Below are 17860 nucleotides of genomic sequence, written 5' to 3' on the forward strand. Positions count from 1 at the left end.
GCCCAGCCCCGCCCCGAGCGGCGGCGGCCTGACCCCGGTGCTGCCGGTGCGCGGCGGGGCGGCGGCATGGCTGTGCTGTGGGCTCTGCCCGCGCCCCTGAGCCCGGCGCAGCTGAAGCGCCTGGAGCAGCACCGCTACAGCTCGGCGGGGCGCTCGCTGCTTGAGCCGTGGCTGCAGCCCTACTGGGGCTGGCTGGTGGAGCAGGTCCCGCTGGGGCTGGCCCCCAACGCCATCACCCTGGGCGGCCTCCTGCTGAACTGCCTGACGGCGCTGCCGCTCATCGCCTGCTGCCCCAGCGCCACCGAGCAGGTACCGCCAGCCACGGCGCCGCCGCTCCGTGAGCGCCTGGCCCCTTCCCCCGCCCGCCACCGCCTCCTCCCGGCACGGCCTCGCCTCCGCCCGCCGGCCCCCCGGGCTCTCCGTGCCCTCCAGCGCTGCGGGTGTCGCAGCTCGGCCAGTGTGAGCGGGTCGGCCCGGTACCTCCTGACAGTACCTCGGGCCATTGCCCACCGCGCCTGTCGCTTGCGCCTTCACCGCGATGGGCCTGTCTCCTGGTCGGGGGGGCTGAGGTAGCGGCTGCCCTGAGCAATCTGGGGTGCGGGGGTCACGCTTTAAGGTAGCAGGTGTCGAGCTGGACGTGAGTGTTAAGGTTGGAGTGCCGAAATGTTGGGAGTATCATGTGAAAGGAGGAGCTTCAGTGGGCTCCTCTCTCCTCCCCAGCCCTGTGCTGAGCAGAGGTCCCCGCGGGCATGAGGCTCTGATCGGTGCTTGGCCCATGCCAGCTGCTGCGGAGCAAGGGTGTAGCCAGGCTCAGCCTGGCCTGTGGGACCTCGACCTCTGCCAGGGACCATCTTGCATCCCACAGGTGTCCCTCTGCTCAGGCAGAGGAGATGTAAGCTATGTCAACTCCCTTCTTAAGGGGAAGGCTGCGACAGATGGGCTGTGAGGGCAGAAACAGTTGCCAGCCAGGAGAGAGGGTGTGGGATTTACCCGGGAGCAGGGCAGAGCCGGCCAGAGCTCACCTCAAGCCATGGCTGATGCCACTGCAGCATCGCTTAGTTCAGAATCGAGGTTTAGTTGTGTCGCAGCTGTATTAGCTGACAGCAGCTCAAATGCTTCCCGTCCTCGTGTGGGAAATGTTTAATTGCTTTAACTTCTGGAGGGAGAACGGGCTTGTTAATGTGGGCTGATGCGGCTGTTGCTTCAACTGGGTTGGCAGCAGTTTCTCTGACAATTTGAGCAGCTCTGTTGGAGCTTCCCCAACTGCTACAAGTTTCCCAGTGTGGAGTCTTCACGGTAGTTAGGGTGGGAAATATCAGGGAAAAATAGCTTTGTGTAGGTAAAATATTTTGGAGGGTGACAGTTGTTTTTCTTGCATTCTGATGGGCTTAAGTCCTAATGGCAGAGGTGGTGGTTGATTGGTTGTTGTGTTGGGTTTTTTTAATAACTTGAATATGCTTTTGCACGTGTTCTTCTTGACAAAAGCACCCTTCTTTAGTTGCTTTGCCCTTCATGTTGGCAGAGGTGTTTGTGGCAGACGTATCAGGAAACTGATCCAGATCAAAATTAATTTTGCTTTGGATTTACTCAAATCACTTCCCTGATACACATCCCCGGGTAGACGCACTCTGTGGCATTGTAGGCAGTTGGAGAAGGGAGGATAGAGATGAGAGCAAATGGTTGGAAACCACAGTGTGTCTTCTAGTGACGCTTTCAGAATTAAAATGCTTGTGATACTGCTACTTTCAGCTTAGTTTTGTGGTGTAGATATCAATCATGTGCCAGCTATGTGTCTGGATGTTTGTGTTAGCTTTTTCTCTTTGCTATTCAGGAAAACAAAACAAAACAGGAGAAAGTAAATTTTAAGTTATTTTTCCCTTGAGGTCTGTTGTACAAAAAGAAAAAGGTTGTGTTGCAGACATCTAGGGAATTATTTCTTCCAGGAAAGCTCTGGTTGAGTTTTAGGAACTTTACTGGGTTGTTTTTTTGATTTGGTTTGGTTTTGTTTTTTAAGTTGTGGAGGCTGAATTTATAAGGACCTACAGTCTGGATAAAACTTCCTGTTCAGATATCACTATATATCAGCTATAAATATGTAGCATGAAGCCAGATTCCTTATCCTGTTTGTTCCTTTTTTTTGTTATTCCCTCTGCACTGTGAGAGTAGCCCTCACTTTTTCTTGCTGCATCACTTAGGGCATCAGCATCATTATCTCTCTTCTGCTTCTTTAATGACTCAGCTTGTCTTCCATCTAAGATTTCACGCTTCTGGATGGCTTTTTTAAAAAGCTAAAGCTGTTGCAACACTAATTGGTGCTATATGTATATGTTGTAACATCGACTTTGTACTTTTGACTTGAATGTGTGGGTTGGAAGGGCTAGAGGGAAGGTGGAACTGAAAATCATGTTAAAGATGGTTGATACTAAGAAAGATGGTGAACTAGTAGTATAGCGTAGGGCATTTCAACATCACCTCTCTATACTGCCAAGCCACCTCTTCTATTCCATACAAGAATAACAACTGTCGCCCTCCAAAATATTTTACCTACACAAAGCTATTTTCCCCTGATATTTCCCACCCTAACTACCGTCTTGATCACCTAATGGACTAACAAAAACTTGTTATATTCTCTTGGTGGAGGTGTAGGAGCCCTGTATAGAAGACTTAAATAAAGTAACAAGCAGGTTTTGGATTTAGGTGTATGGTGTTTTGGTATTTGTTTGTTTGTTTTTTTCTATCAGTTGGTTTGTGTGATTGTTTTTTGTTCCCTAACCAGTCTTAAGCGGGCCATTTCTATTAGTCCTCTGTTGAAAACACTGAAGTCTTGATGTTTGTGCAAACCATCCAAAAGAAGTAAGACTGCTTGCTGTTAAGAAACCAAGTCTTGCAAATGAAAGGATCCTCAGGCCTGATTAGTCCACCTGGCTCAGGTCTCTGTTGGAGAGCAGCTGCTGGCAGATGCTTAGAAAAAGAGATCTTTCCCCAGTACACCCTTGCAACTGCCAAAAAACTCTGCTTTAGGGGTTTCTCATGGAGATATTCTGCACAGGTTACACGTTAGAAGAGCGACTTATGGATCTGTTTCCCCACAGACACCCTCCTACTCATGATACTGCCTTTGGAATTATTTGTTTTTAACCTGTTTGTACTTTCAGTTTCCAGTATGTCCTGTTGCAGTGAATTCCACAATTTAATACTTTGCTCCCTCAGACACAGTTCAATTAATGTCTAAAACCATACAGTGTTCCCTTGTTCTCTTACTGTGTAGTTGTTTTTTCCTTATGTGCTATTATTTTTATCTTCATCAGCATCAGTAGGCACTAAAAGCCAGTTTGCTACTGACTAGTGCAATATGTTTTGGCTTTATAAAATATTGCCTGCTTCATTAATGTCTTCTTGTCTGGTAGAAACATGGGTTGTCTCACTGTCTCCTGTAAATGCACATTTCAACATAAGCCTTCTGATACATAGCTAAGCCATTAGCAGACTGCATCCCTCAAATGCTGTTGTAACTAAAATCTATGTGTGTAGGTTTTTGTACAGTGTTATCAGGTTTCCTACTCTGTGTAACTTAGGACTGTAACCTGTAGACATAATATATGGGACTGTTACATTAGGTGTGGTGCTGAGGAGGATACTACCTGCACATTTCATGTTCTGTGAAGGGCTGAAATATTTTCTTCACTGTGACCACAGGCTGGTTTTGTAGGTTTTGTTTGTTTGTGTAATTTTTGTTTGTTTTTGACAGTAATTATAAAATATTTAAGAATGAGAAGCTTTGCCGACATTAAATATGAACAATATGTATTCGCTGCATTAAAGTGTAGAAGGAGCACTTCTTGGGTGAATATTTCCATTTTATCCCACCACTTGACAGTGAACTCTTCTGGTCTACTGCAAACTGCCTTCTCTGATTTAGCTACAGTTACTTCATTAGGATTTGCACCGGAATCTCTTGTACCCTTTCACGTTCTGAGGGAAAATGACATGTTAAGTTTTTTGTTCCATGAACACCAGGAAGAGAATTGACTAAACATAATTCTCTGACTATTTAAAAAGGAGAAAGGAAACTTTGATCCTGCTGCTTTCCTGTTTGCTTATGGAGGGGCTTAGCTTTGGTAATCCTTCAAGCTCAGCCACAGGGCTCTCTAAAATACCATAGGAAGCTAGAACAGACAGAATTTAATGCTAAAAGTAATTATTACTTTTTATTGAATTTGTGTGTATTTAAATAACAAAAAAAAAATCTTGTAGCAGTTGCAGCAAAATCTAGGCAAAGATTGAACTAGATGATCTTTCGAGGTCCCTTCCAATCCCTAACATTCTGTGATTCTGTGAAACTGATCAGAGTAGATTTTATCCATTGATAAAGACTTGTCCTGCTTGCTCTCAGCTTCTTAGGTCCCATCATGTCTTATTTATTTGTTGTTTTGTTTGTTTGGTTTTTAGCAGTGATGCAGGAGCCGGGCTCAAGGGTTCTCATGCAAAGAGCAGAGGAAGGGAAGGAAGGCTTGTGATGGCTAACCCTGTAGCATTGCTTGAGAAATGGTGTAATGAATTTATAAAAGGGTGCTATACCTTGCTGAAAAATGCTATTTAGAAAGCCATACATCTATGGAGACCAAAAAGCAGGAGACTTCAGCTAGCTCTGCTATATTAACTGTTTCAAGGGAGAGGTACATTGGTGAAGTGCTATCTCTGCTTCTCTCTCTTTTTTTAAAAAACTCACTTCAAGAAAAACCCAACAAACCACCCCAAACGAAATAAAAAAGCCCACCTTTTAAACGGAAAGAGGGATTGTCTTGCATTTTCTTCCTGTGAGAGGGAGAAATGAGGGGAAGATGTGGACAGGCATGACATTATGTAAATGGGAAGGGCACAACTGAGCTTTTTGGGTGAGAGAATAGAGAAGTAGGAAAGAGGGTGAACTGGAGCAACTGGTATGAGCTGGTGGAGTTGGGGTGTGAAGGAAGAAGCATTAAGGCCCTAACCTGTTAGAGGAGAAGTGTGAAGCACTGAGTGGGATGGAGAATCCAGCCAATATCCAGGAGTAAAGAATGGAGCACTCAGTAGAGAACGGGGGAAAAAAGAGGCATTTGGCTTTAAAGTAAGACACTGAAGGTTCAGGAACCCCGACAGAGGGGGACAGGACCTCTTTTAAAAGTAGCTTGTTGGGGAGAGGAGGATGCTAAAGGCATGCAGGGAGGCACTGGTGTGTGTGGAGTGCACTTGGGCTACAGTATGATTATTTGATGATTATTTTTATTTTTTTTCCTCTCTGCCCCTGCTGTAATGCAGATTTAAACTGCCCCTTCCCTCCTCTTGCTATTAGTACAATTGTACACGGTGCTTTGTGCTGAACGAAAGTGAGGGAAGTGATCCGTGTCTGGGGGGAAGAGGGTGGGAGTCCAGTAAAAATTCTCTCTATTCTGGATCTGTTCCAAAGAGGGGCCATGTAAACTAGGGCAAAATGTAGTAGCTGTGGATTGAGGAAGCGAGATTATGACTAAACGTGATGAGTAATTAAGGGGGACTGAATCTTTACATATTGCAAAAGCTTGGGCTGTTGAGCTCTCTGGACTTGAAAGCTTTGCTTGAAATAAGCAGTAAGGGATCTCCTGGGTACGTGTAGTCTTCTGCAGCTGTCTGTGCTTTTTTGTGGGGTAGGATCACAGGAGCAGAAGAATAAGGATTGCTGTTCCACCTACACTTTTTCCTGAAGGAGACGCATGCCACACATACCCGTCAAACACTATATACACATGGTTTTGTTTTGACACTCTCTGATTCAGTAGATGACCAGACCTGCTGTACCAGATCTGTGTGTGAGAAGATTCTTGGGGCTGTATCATCTTTCAGACATCCTTTTTAATTGAAGCAGAGAAGCATTCCCCCGCCTTCCCCCAGGTTTGTGTTCCCTTTGCGTTCCATGAGAATAGCATCTAGCTCTGGCCAAATAATACATTTGCTTGGACAGGATATAACGTTGGGCAGAGATAATAAACACCTCATCAGTGAAAAGCTGATGATTATTGGGAGCCTCCTGACCTTTCTGCTGAGTCTGTCAGCCATGTCAGCATTCTCAAATGCTTCCACTTCTCTAATTTACAAACTACTTGGGCCCGGCGTGGGAAGCCAGCATGGGACATCCCTGGATGGAGGGCCATGCATGTGAGGAGGCGGCGGAGACGGCAGCTGTAGCCGTATCGGGAGGGCAGATAGCAGAGAGAATCCATGGTTATTAGGAACTTCAGAAACCCCTGTGCACCTTTGGTGATTTGAAAAACTCTATTTTACCGATTAAAACTTTAGAGCATTCATTTCATCTGCTAAGTGAATCATTGATAACAAGTGAGCTTTGGTTACTACTGCTTTGGGTTAAATTTGAACTGACAGCCTAGGGATGAAATGCTCCAGATTGTGTTTCTAAGCTCTCTCAGACACCTGTTCCCCTGTTCTTAAAGGATCTTCTTCCCTTCTCCACAGCTGCGGGGATACAGATGCATCCGCTACAGGTGTTACTGGATACAGATGATCCTTACTGGGAGGAGGATAAAAACTCTCCCCCTCTTTCCAGATTGTCAAGGAGCAGAACATTTTAGTTTTGGAGTCTGGCAGGACTGTAGCTTTGATTTGTCTGAGCAGGTGCTAATGCAAACAGTCTTGGCTTAGCAGTCATAATGATTATACCTGTACTGTAAACTGTGACTCAACAAAAGCCACTGCTTTGTCAAAAAGACCTAATAAGAGAGTTTTGAGTTGAAGCTGATTTGTTTATTTTTACACTTCATGTGTTACACTTTTTTTGTGGTAAGGTAAATGTGGACATTGTTACCTTGAACAAGAATTCTTGCATCGTGTTGTGTGGGTTATAGAAGAAAGTTTTACAAACTGACTACAGTAACCAGCATGCAAGCCTTCTGTTTTGGTTGGAATTGCGGTTTTATTTCGTGGACCTTGCATTTCAGAAGGCTGTGGTAATACCAACCATACGGCACTATGGCTAATGATAAACAAAAAAAGTGCCGTAACAGGTTTTTGTTCCTGAGCGGTGTTTCAGTTATGGAAATGATGCGATTAAATAAGAAACTGCCCATGGTCTGGCATTTGACTTAATTGATGATGTGCCTCACACTGAGGGGGGTGAATGCAGAGTGGGTAAGGAATTTGGCTAGCGTACTTAATGCTGGATACAGCCTGCTTTTGTCTGTGATATGAAGAACCTGAGGACTTTAAAGCAAACAAAACATTTTTTTTCAGTTATAGGTAGATGGTTGCAAATGGAGGGGAGCCTAATGCAATCAAAGAAAACAGTGGTGTCCTGGGCAGAATTGCCAGGTGTGACCGGGTTTACTTGCCAAAATCCAGGGATTAGAAGAAACCTAAATAACTGTACAAATCCCATTCTGAGCATCAAACATTTATTGCTGTCATCACTTCACCTGCATTTCTGTAGTGTGATCTTTGAGGAGGGCTATAGGTACCAGTATTTTAAATGTCCACTGGAATGAGAATATCCACTCATCCTCTTTTACCTGCTTAAGGCTTCCAACATCAGCTGTGACTACAATTTTTCTTTCTTTCCTTGGGTTAAGGGGAAAGATGACCTTGCTAGTTTTGAAGAATTTTCTGTGTTTTCTAGATTTCTGTGTACATACAAATCCAGACTTCTTGCCTATAGCTGGAGTCCCTAATTCTTTGACTGCCTTTTGCTTCAAAGCTGGGCAAACCAGGCAACTATTTGACTTTAAATGGTGAAATGGTTTATTGATGAAATTATCCAAATACTAGGTAGTGGGAAAATAATAAATTTGCTGACAATATTGTTTCCATATTAAAAGTATAAAACTAAGTGATAACATAGTGTATCAGCCAGCCTTAAGAACTTGAGGAAGTCTTAAATAACAGAAAAAAAAAAAAGCTGTTCAGAACTAAACTTGGTTTTAAGCACGGTGATTCTTGAGAAGGATGTGTTTTGTGATCAGTCTAACTGGAGCCATAACATTTTTCCTAGCTCAAAGCAGTGAGTATAATGATGATGAGATAACAGAATGTTTGGAGGAGCAGCTCACGTTATCTGCATTCTTGTTGCTGTGCTCCTGTCCCTGCTTGTGAACTCACTGGCAACTCTCATTTTTCTTTTTTTCCCCAGCAGTGCCGCTGGGTTTATGTGTGGACAAATCTCAGCTCACCGAGATTTGATCTGTGCTCTAAATCTGCTTAATAGCCTTTCCCAGACTTTGGAAATCCATGTCATTGCGTTGGTCTGTTTGTGCTACGGGGGAGGAATTGTGGAGGTGTAGGGACCACGTCAGCTGCTGCTGACCAGGGAGCGGGAAAGGATTCAGCTCTGGCTGCCGGCCACTCGTCACTTGTTTCACATGCAAGTTGCATTTCCAACATTTGTCCCGAACTTTCACTCCGTTTTCCTGAACAGTGCTTTTCAATGTCAAGGATACCGCTGGGAACTACCTGTGACAAAAATGTTACCTGTACTTTGTTCAAAAGGCGTTATAATTTTTAGTAAACACTAATTTCTGGACAAATACATACTGACCATGCATATGAAAATAATGCATTTGAATGGTACTACTTACTGTAGGACAGTTCCTTTGAACCTAAGACTGGTGTTAATGTTGTTTTGAAACTCTGGTAGTTTGTATTAAGTAGATGGCTGGTCCTTCATATTTAGTGAATGACTTAATTTCTTCAAACACTTGTCCGAAGCACCTATGTAGTAAATTTTTCTGTGTTGAAAAAAATCTCTTTCCCTAAAAGCTGAAGTATTTATTTAGTAAAATGTACTGGGCTTTTATATCTCTGTGTTGTAAGACCAAGCAAAATGATTCTATGATTCTGTAAATCATTGGAGCATCTGTCACATAAACTGCTTAGAATTTTAGTTAATGTGCCTTACTACTAGTTTGTGTTCTAAAGATTAATTTTATTTTCATAACATTTTTCAGCACAAGGAATACAAATAATTGTAGAAATACTGTGGTTTTAAGGTGGAAAAATAAGTCAGTTGTTGCAGAAAAGAGGTTAAAGTTTGGGCTTGTTTTTTTGTTTGTTTTGTGGGGTTTTTGTTGGTTGGTTTTGTGGGGTTTTGTTTGATTTTGTTTTTTGTTATTGTTTTTAATAAACAGAAGGACCTTTGTTTCACTGGTGTATCTGGAGCAGTTCATTATAGTAGTTGCTACCATTCATGTAGGCACTAGCATGCAGAATTTAGTTTGTCTGTTAAGTAACAAATAGCGCAATGTAGTATATTTTCGTGCTGAACAATATTTTGCCTTTCATGAAATAGATAGTCAGCTAAGAAATTGGGAACTGCCTAATGACCTTTTATGTGAATGTCTTTCAGGCACCTTTTTGGGCATACATCCTGGGTGCATTAGGACTTTTTATCTACCAGTCTCTGGATGCCATTGATGGGAAGCAAGCCAGAAGAACAAACAGCAGTTCTCCTCTAGGAGAACTCTTTGATCATGGTTGCGACTCTATTTCCACAGGTAGCTTCAACCTACTGTTACTCATTCTAGTTTTAAAAAAGTTACGTGTTTTCAAGAGCAGCCTTTTAACCACAGATTTGTTGAAGTTGGAAAGGACCTCTGGAGATCACCCAGCCCACCCTCCTGCTCAGAGCAGGGTCAGCATGTTCCCATCTCTCAGGATAACTCCCCCATCTCCTGGTCACTGCACCCCAGGCTGCCCCTGACCTTTGCATCCCTGACCAGTGTCACGGAGGATAGTTCAGAAGAGCCTTGGGAGGTGATGAGTAACATGCGTTCTGCTTGCTCTTGCTGTGCATCTTCCCGTACAGTGCTCTTTGAATGAGCTAAGTGCTGAACAGAGAACTGGAAGAGTGTGCTTAAAGATTCTTTATTGTACATAGCCTGTGTTTTCCAGTAAGGTACAAATGATGCCTACTAAAGGATTTTAAGTACCTAAAAGGCTTATGCTGCCATGTGAAACTAAGGGTTCTGCTGTAGGAGTGAGGTGCCAAAATATCAGTTTGGTAATAGGGCATCTAGCCTGGCACTTGGGAGAAGGGAGAAGGATCATATATGTTCCTTAGAAGAATACGTTTAAAATAAAAGTTGATTTGTACTCCATAACAAGTAACTCTTGCTCAGTTTTACTTCCCATAGCTTAGCTGCTGTTGGCAATGCCTGTACTTCTGTAAAAGCTTAATGGTTGAAACATTTGTCCTGGGAGTTGGTGTGTTCTTTACACCTCACTTCCCAGAGCAGTGCAACTACCAGTCTGAGCTGGGCCGTTCAGGTGAAGCTGTCAGTGTCACAAAGAACATGAGGGGACAAGGCCAGAAGAAGAGAGAATGACCACTGTAGGTTAAGTGGGTGCCTTGCTTAGAAGAAAAGGAGTCCTGTGTTTTGGTCTCTCCTTGCCAGGACTGTCCCCAAGGCAGCTACTCAGTAAAGTATCTGTCATATCAGTACTTTGTTATAGTGATGCAAAATGACATGTGATCTATTATTTTTTTTTAATTTCTCTTCGCTGCAAACAAAGAAGGTTTGTGACTAACATGTTCATTTCTACTTTTCAGTTTTTGTTGTCCTTGGATCCTGCATAGCAATCCGACTAGGAACACACCCTGACTGGTTGTTTTTCTGTTGTTTCGTGGGACTGTTCATGTTCTATTCTGCTCACTGGCAGACATATGTATCAGGCATACTAAGGTTTGGAAAGTAAGTAGATGTCTTTAGATGTACATGTGGCTTAATGTCTGAGACTGCTAGCTACTTGATTTCCATTTTTTCTTGTTTTTTTCCCTGCTCTCTCTTCCTCTTACGTTCTTCCTTATATCCCTTCTGCCCTAGCAGACCTGTGTCTTACCTGGCCAGAATTTTAAAACTGCGTAATACTGAGCAGAGGACCTGTCCTTCTAGCAGCTGCTGTTAGCTGGATATGTTTTGTTTGCATGCATTTCACACTTCTGTCTGCAGATTTGTTTGTGGAACTCATGCAAGCACCATGCAGCCTCAGCCCAGAGAGATCTTGCCTGCAGTATAAACAAGTGCTCTGTGTAGGAGTAGAAACAGAGCAAGCATCTACAGTCCCTGCCTTCGTAGTCTCCCAGCCACAGAACAGTTTAAGCCCAGAGAACTCTGAACCATATGCATTTTTTTTAGAGAAATTTCCCTGTTAATAGGTTTCCCTTCCATAGACATCTTCAGTCTTCCTTTGAATGAGCTCTTTGCATCCATTGCATCCTTTTGCATGGACTTCTACAGAGCTATGGCAGTGCTTGAAGAATTACCCCAGATTTACGTTTGTGCTTCATACTGGTTTTGATGTCCTGTAGGTTTTGTACTGCATCACAGTTCTAGTGATCGCTGTGATGCTGTTCATGACTTGGTAGAAATTTCATCTCACTGCAGCATAAGGAGAAGAAGTCATGACATTCACATAGAAGATACCAATTTCAATTTAACTGCTGATAGTGTGGAGATTGCTGCACCCTCTCACAGCTCTGGTGGTGCCTAGGCATGGCCTTTTGCTGTTTTTAAACAATGAGCTGCACTTCAGGAATGATTTCTGAGGAAAAGATCAGAGATTTCCATAGCAGCAAAATTGGAAATATGTGCTAGAGGAAGACTATCCTGATAATCCCAGTCACTTGCTAAGTCACCTTTCTATAACCCTACTTAGCTCTGACCTGCAAGAAGCACCTTAGCAAATCTGAGCATCACTGTGCACGCAGGCTCATGATCAAGTGGTCAGATGTCCTTGCATACTGTTTAATGTCTGTATCAAAAGAAAGCTGTCTCTGCGATAGTGCTAAGAGCTCTTTTTTTATTTGCTGATAACACATTTTACCACAAAAGCTGTAACTCTTCTAGCTACCTACCCATCCTCCTTTTTTTTAATGGACATCTTGTGCTGCAAGCAAAAAGGGAGAGAGATTTCAGATGGCTGAAATATGATAATTTCCTTATGTGACAGTGGAGTACAGTGAAGGGAGATGGATTATGCCATGAGCTCTGGGTTTTTGCATAAATGATTGATTTTCTGTGCCTTTTGTTCTTGCATAAACTGTGAGAATAATTCCATTACATCAGGAAGACACTAAATATAGTGACAGTGATAGTACAAGCAGTTCGGAGTGGCTTGGTGTTCCATGCTTACTGTTTGAAGTTAAATAGACACAACTTTTCTCCAAGATAACTTATTTCTGTTTAGTGAGAACAGATTGGAGTTGTTTGAAGGCTCACAATTTTATTTCTCTTGAGTATAGAGGTGAGAGACTAGATGAAGGCAACAGTATATTACTCTAAATATGATAAGACTTAGTAACACAGACTGAAGCTTTCATGGATGCTCTTCCTGAATTAGCAGCACTTCATTTTAGAAGTCAAATGACAGATAAGGTACCTAGTGCTGATGGCCAGGGAGGATCAGAGTAGCTGGGTACTGTGCCACCGCCAGGTTGTGTAGAATACTGCACAGTGTCTGATTAAAATCTTTGGACTCTGATTTGGGTTGTGTTGCAACCAGCTGTCTAAGCCTCTGTAAAATTAAGTACTAAACTTTGACACATATGATTCAGCTTAAAGTTCGAGCCTCCTCCTGCCACGAACAGCAGCAAGTGCAGGACAGCTTAGAAATAGGCTTTAATAGTATAAGAGTGTGAACTTTGAACACTTGCCCTTGTGTATGGATGGTTTTGCACGACATAACTGACAAGTTCAGTGTGTGGCTACAGCAGCGACTGAGCAGGTTTGACACTTCAGCCCTGGTAGAGAAAAGCCCCCTCCCAGCAGCACTGTCCCGTTCCCCCCTGCACAGACTCACTTGACTTCAAGCCAATTTATGAAAGGAGCAGAAGATGACAAAGTGATGTGAGGCTGGCAAGCTGACCTGGTCCACCTTACAGGCCCATGAGCACCACAGCCAGTACAGATGAGGGAGCACAAGGGCATAAAGATGAGAGGACTGCCCATTCCCACGGCTTTGAAGAGTGATGAGCACCTCAGCATGTCGTCTAGTTGCAGCTTAAGCTTTGGCTCTTCTAAGACTAACGGTCTGAAGCTTGTGACAAAACTTGGTGTATTTATCACGATCTTTCTGAGAGTTTAATGTTACTGTGATTATCATGATCAGATAAATGTTTTCCATTAGCCAAGAGCTGATTCCTATCTCCCTTTCAAAACACCCTGTTTCCTCTGCAAACAGTTCACATGCTAAGCAAATAATGATATGTGTTGCCTTTGGTCATAACACAGCAATTTTATTCTAACCACTTAAAGAAATGTTGCATTTTAAACATCCGTTGGCACTGTATTGTCACTGTCACTTCAGTACAAAGATCAGGTGCCTCTCTCAAAACCTTTGGTGGCATAAAAGGTACTTCAGATGTGTACACTTACTTATTTTAAAGCTTTATTGAAAGTATAAATTCTGTCTCTTGAGCCTCTGCTTAACTGGTTTTATATATTCAGGTCTTCTCAAAACATTTCAGCAATCAAATACAGTAAGAGAGTTTCGCTGTCTTGTCTGAGAACAAAGAAGGTGGAATAGTCTGGACTTTAGGGGGCATACAAGGACATCTATTTATAAAATGCTTTTAAGGAAAAAAACAAGATATCAACGATATGTCCTCTGAAACAGGACAGATGCTTAGCTATCCACTGACTCCCTCCTCAACATACCGCCCGTATGTTTTACAGGCTGTATCTGTGAGGTTTTCGTGATATGATGGCTTAAAAAATCCCTTCTGTCCCAGCCTGTTCCTCTTGGTCTATACTTCTATATGATGTGCTTTTAATGGATATGTTTGATTGTATTTACTGTGAGCTTGCCTTAAACTTTGATTTGATATTTAACACAGCACCACATGTAAATTTATACAAAGTTCTCAAATAGTTAACAACGTATTCATTCAAGGCTTTCCCCGTATTAAAATTATATGTAGGTTGCTTTAGATACAGACTACAGGTTTATTTTTAAATCTGAACCAAAGATATGTTCCTTCATATACAGTGCCCTTCTCAGTCAAGGAAAATCATATTCTATATACATTGAGGTAATTTGAAATACTTTCAAGGAGATAAAGTTACCGTTTTGTTTTGCTTTATCCCCTTGCACTGCTCCCCACCTTACTCTTACAGCAAAAAGACCTTTTCTTTAACTAAATCTCTTTCTTTTTCCTTCATAGATTTGATGTAACTGAAGTTCAGTTAGCCATAACAATGCTGCTCTTGATATCTGCATATGGTGGAACAGCAATATGGGACCACAAGGTAAGTGTGTTAAGTGTTCAGAATTCCCACTGAGTATTCAGCTCCTGTTAAGTGTTGCAGTTCCTGTGGTATATGAAGTTATCCTCTGCAAGTACCATCAACACCTACTGGTTGTCCAGTGTTCTGGTTTAGCTTATTGTACAAACGTCGGTTATTTTTATGTTGTAGTTAACTTAGGTGTGATGGTGTGACTTCCCATGCACAAATTTAGAGCTACGTAGAGGAAAAAAGACCCCATCTGCCACAAATAAACTTCTGGTCTGGAACAGAGACTCTGGATACTTAAGCTTTAACAAATAGCTTTTGTTCTAGTTTTATTCCTTGTTTATATTAAGACACATAAATTTCTGTTCAGTTAAGTGATTTATAGGATGCCTGATGCGGCCCCCAGTGAAAAAGAGTTTGACACCCCCGCTTTAATCTAACAAAACCATGGGATGAAGTTAGGGGATTTGTGGTTACGTAATCCATATTTATGTTCTGATACACATGTGCTGACTTTTAACATTTATGTCAGGTCCGACACAAATGTAAATATCTATATTTAAATAATTATTTTTTGTCCGAAAGCATTTCCCTACCACTGTCTTTTATTCTGATCTTTAAAGAGGTGCTTTAGTGGATGGCATCAAAAGTATATTAGACTAATGTCTTCATCCTTTCTAGGGTCTTTATACAAGCAGAACTATACATTTCTGGATATAGCTCACAAAAGAGCTGAGACCATTCCACGCTATTGGTAACCAATGCAAATGTAAACATAAACCACTGAGGAATTCATATTGATTCACGAGTTTACTCAGCAATTAAGAAATATTTAGCTAAACTTTGTTTCCCCATCCTGCAAGGTGCTTCTGTTCCATATTCAAACAGCTTATTTTCATGTTGGAAAATAAAGCAGGCACATTAGGCTTAAATTATGATTGATTTTTTTTTTTCTTCAATATTAAAATCTGTGGTACTTATGCTGTATCTCAAAACAATCTACAGTCAAACATATAATCAATGGTTTCAATTTATTACTATTTCTGTTTGTTTGTTTGTTTTTAAATCCCTTGCTGCCTTTGGAAGTTTCCTTGAAACTGCAGTTGATTCTGAAAGGTAACTGTTTAATTAAAATTTGTATCTGGAGACTATTCTGAATGCAAAGATACAGCATACAAACAGTATGTACCAAAACACAAAGCAGGCAGATGGTGTTTGCGTTTCCTGTGGTTCGATATTGTGTTACCCAGCAAAATAGAAGGAACTATCCTGCTTCCCCCTCCCATGCATTGGTGGTGCAGTATTCTGTGTCACATTTTTGCTTATGTAGTAAAAATATTTGAAGAATATGGTAAGGACAAACACAGGAAGATCTACCTGAATTTCAAGACCAGAACTTAAGTACTCAAAAGTTGAGTTTAAACATTACAAAAGAAATTGGTCATCTCCCAAATAAGGCAATAAATTTCACACACTCTCCTCCTGAACTCATTCCCAAGAAATCCAGAGCTCAAATAAAATTGTTTAAAGAGTGATTAAAAAAAGCTATTGATACCTGCTAAAAAGTGTGTTATCCTTTTAATACCTTTCTCTTGTTTTTCCTGCTAAGGTCCCTTTTGTCGGCTTAGAGCTGAAGTTCCTTGCAGTTCTTGGCATACTATGTGGAACAGCACTTTCTTGTTTCAATTACTTCCGTGTCATCTTTGGTGGAGGGGTTGGAAAGAATGGATCTACAATAGCAGTAAGTTGCTTTAAAGATCAGAATGAGCTTTGAGTAATTTATGCCCATAATTTATTGCACTGCAGATTATTATAAAGGTTTTATCTGTTTAAGCATTTAAGCAGACAAGTATATGAGTGTTGGATGGCTAAAGCAAAGACTTCATTATCTGCCTTCTCCCTACCTGTTACTGGATTTCTTCTGTCACAGGAACCAGCAATGTGTTTTCTTACAAAAGTGATTAGCAGTCATTGCAAAGGATACTAATAGCATTGGCATAGTGCTAACTGACTGCCCCGGAGATTTTACAACTCTGGTTTTGTTTAATGGGATTTGCAATACATATCTGGACCTTACTGTGTGACTGAAGCCTAAAATAAACTTTCTGTCCGTTTGTATTTCAGGGAACAAGTGTTCTTTCACCAGGCCTGCACATTGGACTACTTATCACGCTGGCCGTTATGATCTATAAAAAGTCTACAACTCAGCTGTTTGAAAAACATTCTTGCCTGTATGTCTTGACATTTGGATTTGTGAATGCTAAAATCTCACAGAAGTTGGTGGTAAGGAATCTTATTTCAGTCCTAAACCTCCTAAAAATAAACCAATTCTCAGCTTAAAGCTTCCTGGATCAGTGCACCGCAAGTTTTCCCATTCTGCTCTGCCTATTACCAGTTTCATTAGGACCAAGACACTGAACTAGACTCAGGCTCCTACAGAGACATTATATATGACACTGATGCAAACACATACTTATTGTTGAATGCATTGGTTAGAACTTTCAGCTTTAACTTACTCCTAGGGATATACTGTCTGTAACATAACTGTGGTCCCTCAAGCCTTACTAAGAGTACTGTGACTTATGATTTAATTATCTGAAAAAGGAATTTACTTTAATCATTGAAGAGAGAAACTTTTACATGTTTATCTCTTTTGTAATATAAAAACCTCATCAGTGGATTAAAAAAAATGAGATCTGCCTTACTATGTATTTGCTAGCAACAGTAATCTAGCCAGCTGCTTTCTTTTAATTTATCCCCAGCATGACATTTTTCAAACACTAGAAAACAGGTATTCTACAGACTTGCTTGCTAAACATGTTACTAGCTTGATTTGAGAGACAGAATGCTGGTAAGAATGAGCCTTAAGATGGAACTTGAAGCAGTTCATCTCTTCTGTCAAACACCTTGGCTGCCTTGGTCATTCAGAGGACCCCAGGGTCCTGGTAGCCACCAGTCATCACTGCATGTACCTCAGCTCATTCATGGACACTTCTGAGCATCCCAGGCTTCCCTTGACGCTTTATGTGTAGGTTTGAGGATAGTCTGCTCCAGAGGCAAATCTGTAAAGGTAGCAGGAAAGGATTTTGTGGGCTTAGCTCTCACAGTTTTCTGATCCTATTTCAGGAGGCCTTGTCCTTCAGGCACCCCAGAGTGAGCAAAGTGCAGTAAAAACTTGAGGCATGACCAGGTGGGAGGCCCAGCAGAGAGATGAGCTGAGGTCTGTGCAGTTTGTGTGGATGTACCAGAACTGCTCCATGGGCACTAATTCTGTGTAGCTCTTGTACGTCATGCCAGATGTGAGCCAGGAATCCCTCCTTTAGCAGCAGAGATGCATCCTCTGCTGGTTAGGAGTGGAAGCCTCTGTCGTCTCTCCTCTGGATGTAAGCTGCTGTGGTTTGTTAGGTTATGACACTCACAGGCTTTTGTGTGAATTTTGCTGTCCAGTGTAGAGTTGAACCTGATGTATATTATGCCAAGAGACCAATTTGTTTATAGGAACCTCTCAATACCTTAATAATACTTGACAAGTGTCAAGGAAAGAATGGGTGAGTTCTTACAGCAAACTTGGCACCTAGGCTACTTTCCTTCTGCCATTTTTGAGCTTCCTG

General features: G+C 42.0%; 1 protein-coding gene across 2 annotated transcripts in view; it reads left to right on the top strand.

Moving 5' to 3' along the window:
- CHPT1 (choline phosphotransferase 1) overlaps positions 1-17860 on the top strand; it is a 22837-nt gene continuing 4977 nt past the window's right edge. For both annotated transcript variants that reach the window (XM_082068401.1, XM_082068402.1), the window contains exons 1-6: positions 1-309; positions 9365-9512; positions 10568-10709; positions 14180-14264; positions 15859-15990; positions 16374-16532. In XM_082068401.1, the coding sequence (XP_081924527.1) occupies positions 67-309; positions 9365-9512; positions 10568-10709; positions 14180-14264; positions 15859-15990; positions 16374-16532 (909 nt within the window). In that variant the 5' untranslated portion in view covers positions 1-66. The remainder of the gene's footprint in view (positions 310-9364; positions 9513-10567; positions 10710-14179; positions 14265-15858; positions 15991-16373; positions 16533-17860) is intronic.

Source organism: Streptopelia decaocto (genome assembly GCF_964273445.1).
Source record: "Streptopelia decaocto genome assembly, chromosome: 1".
Lineage (NCBI taxonomy): Eukaryota > Metazoa > Chordata > Aves > Columbiformes > Columbidae > Streptopelia > Streptopelia decaocto.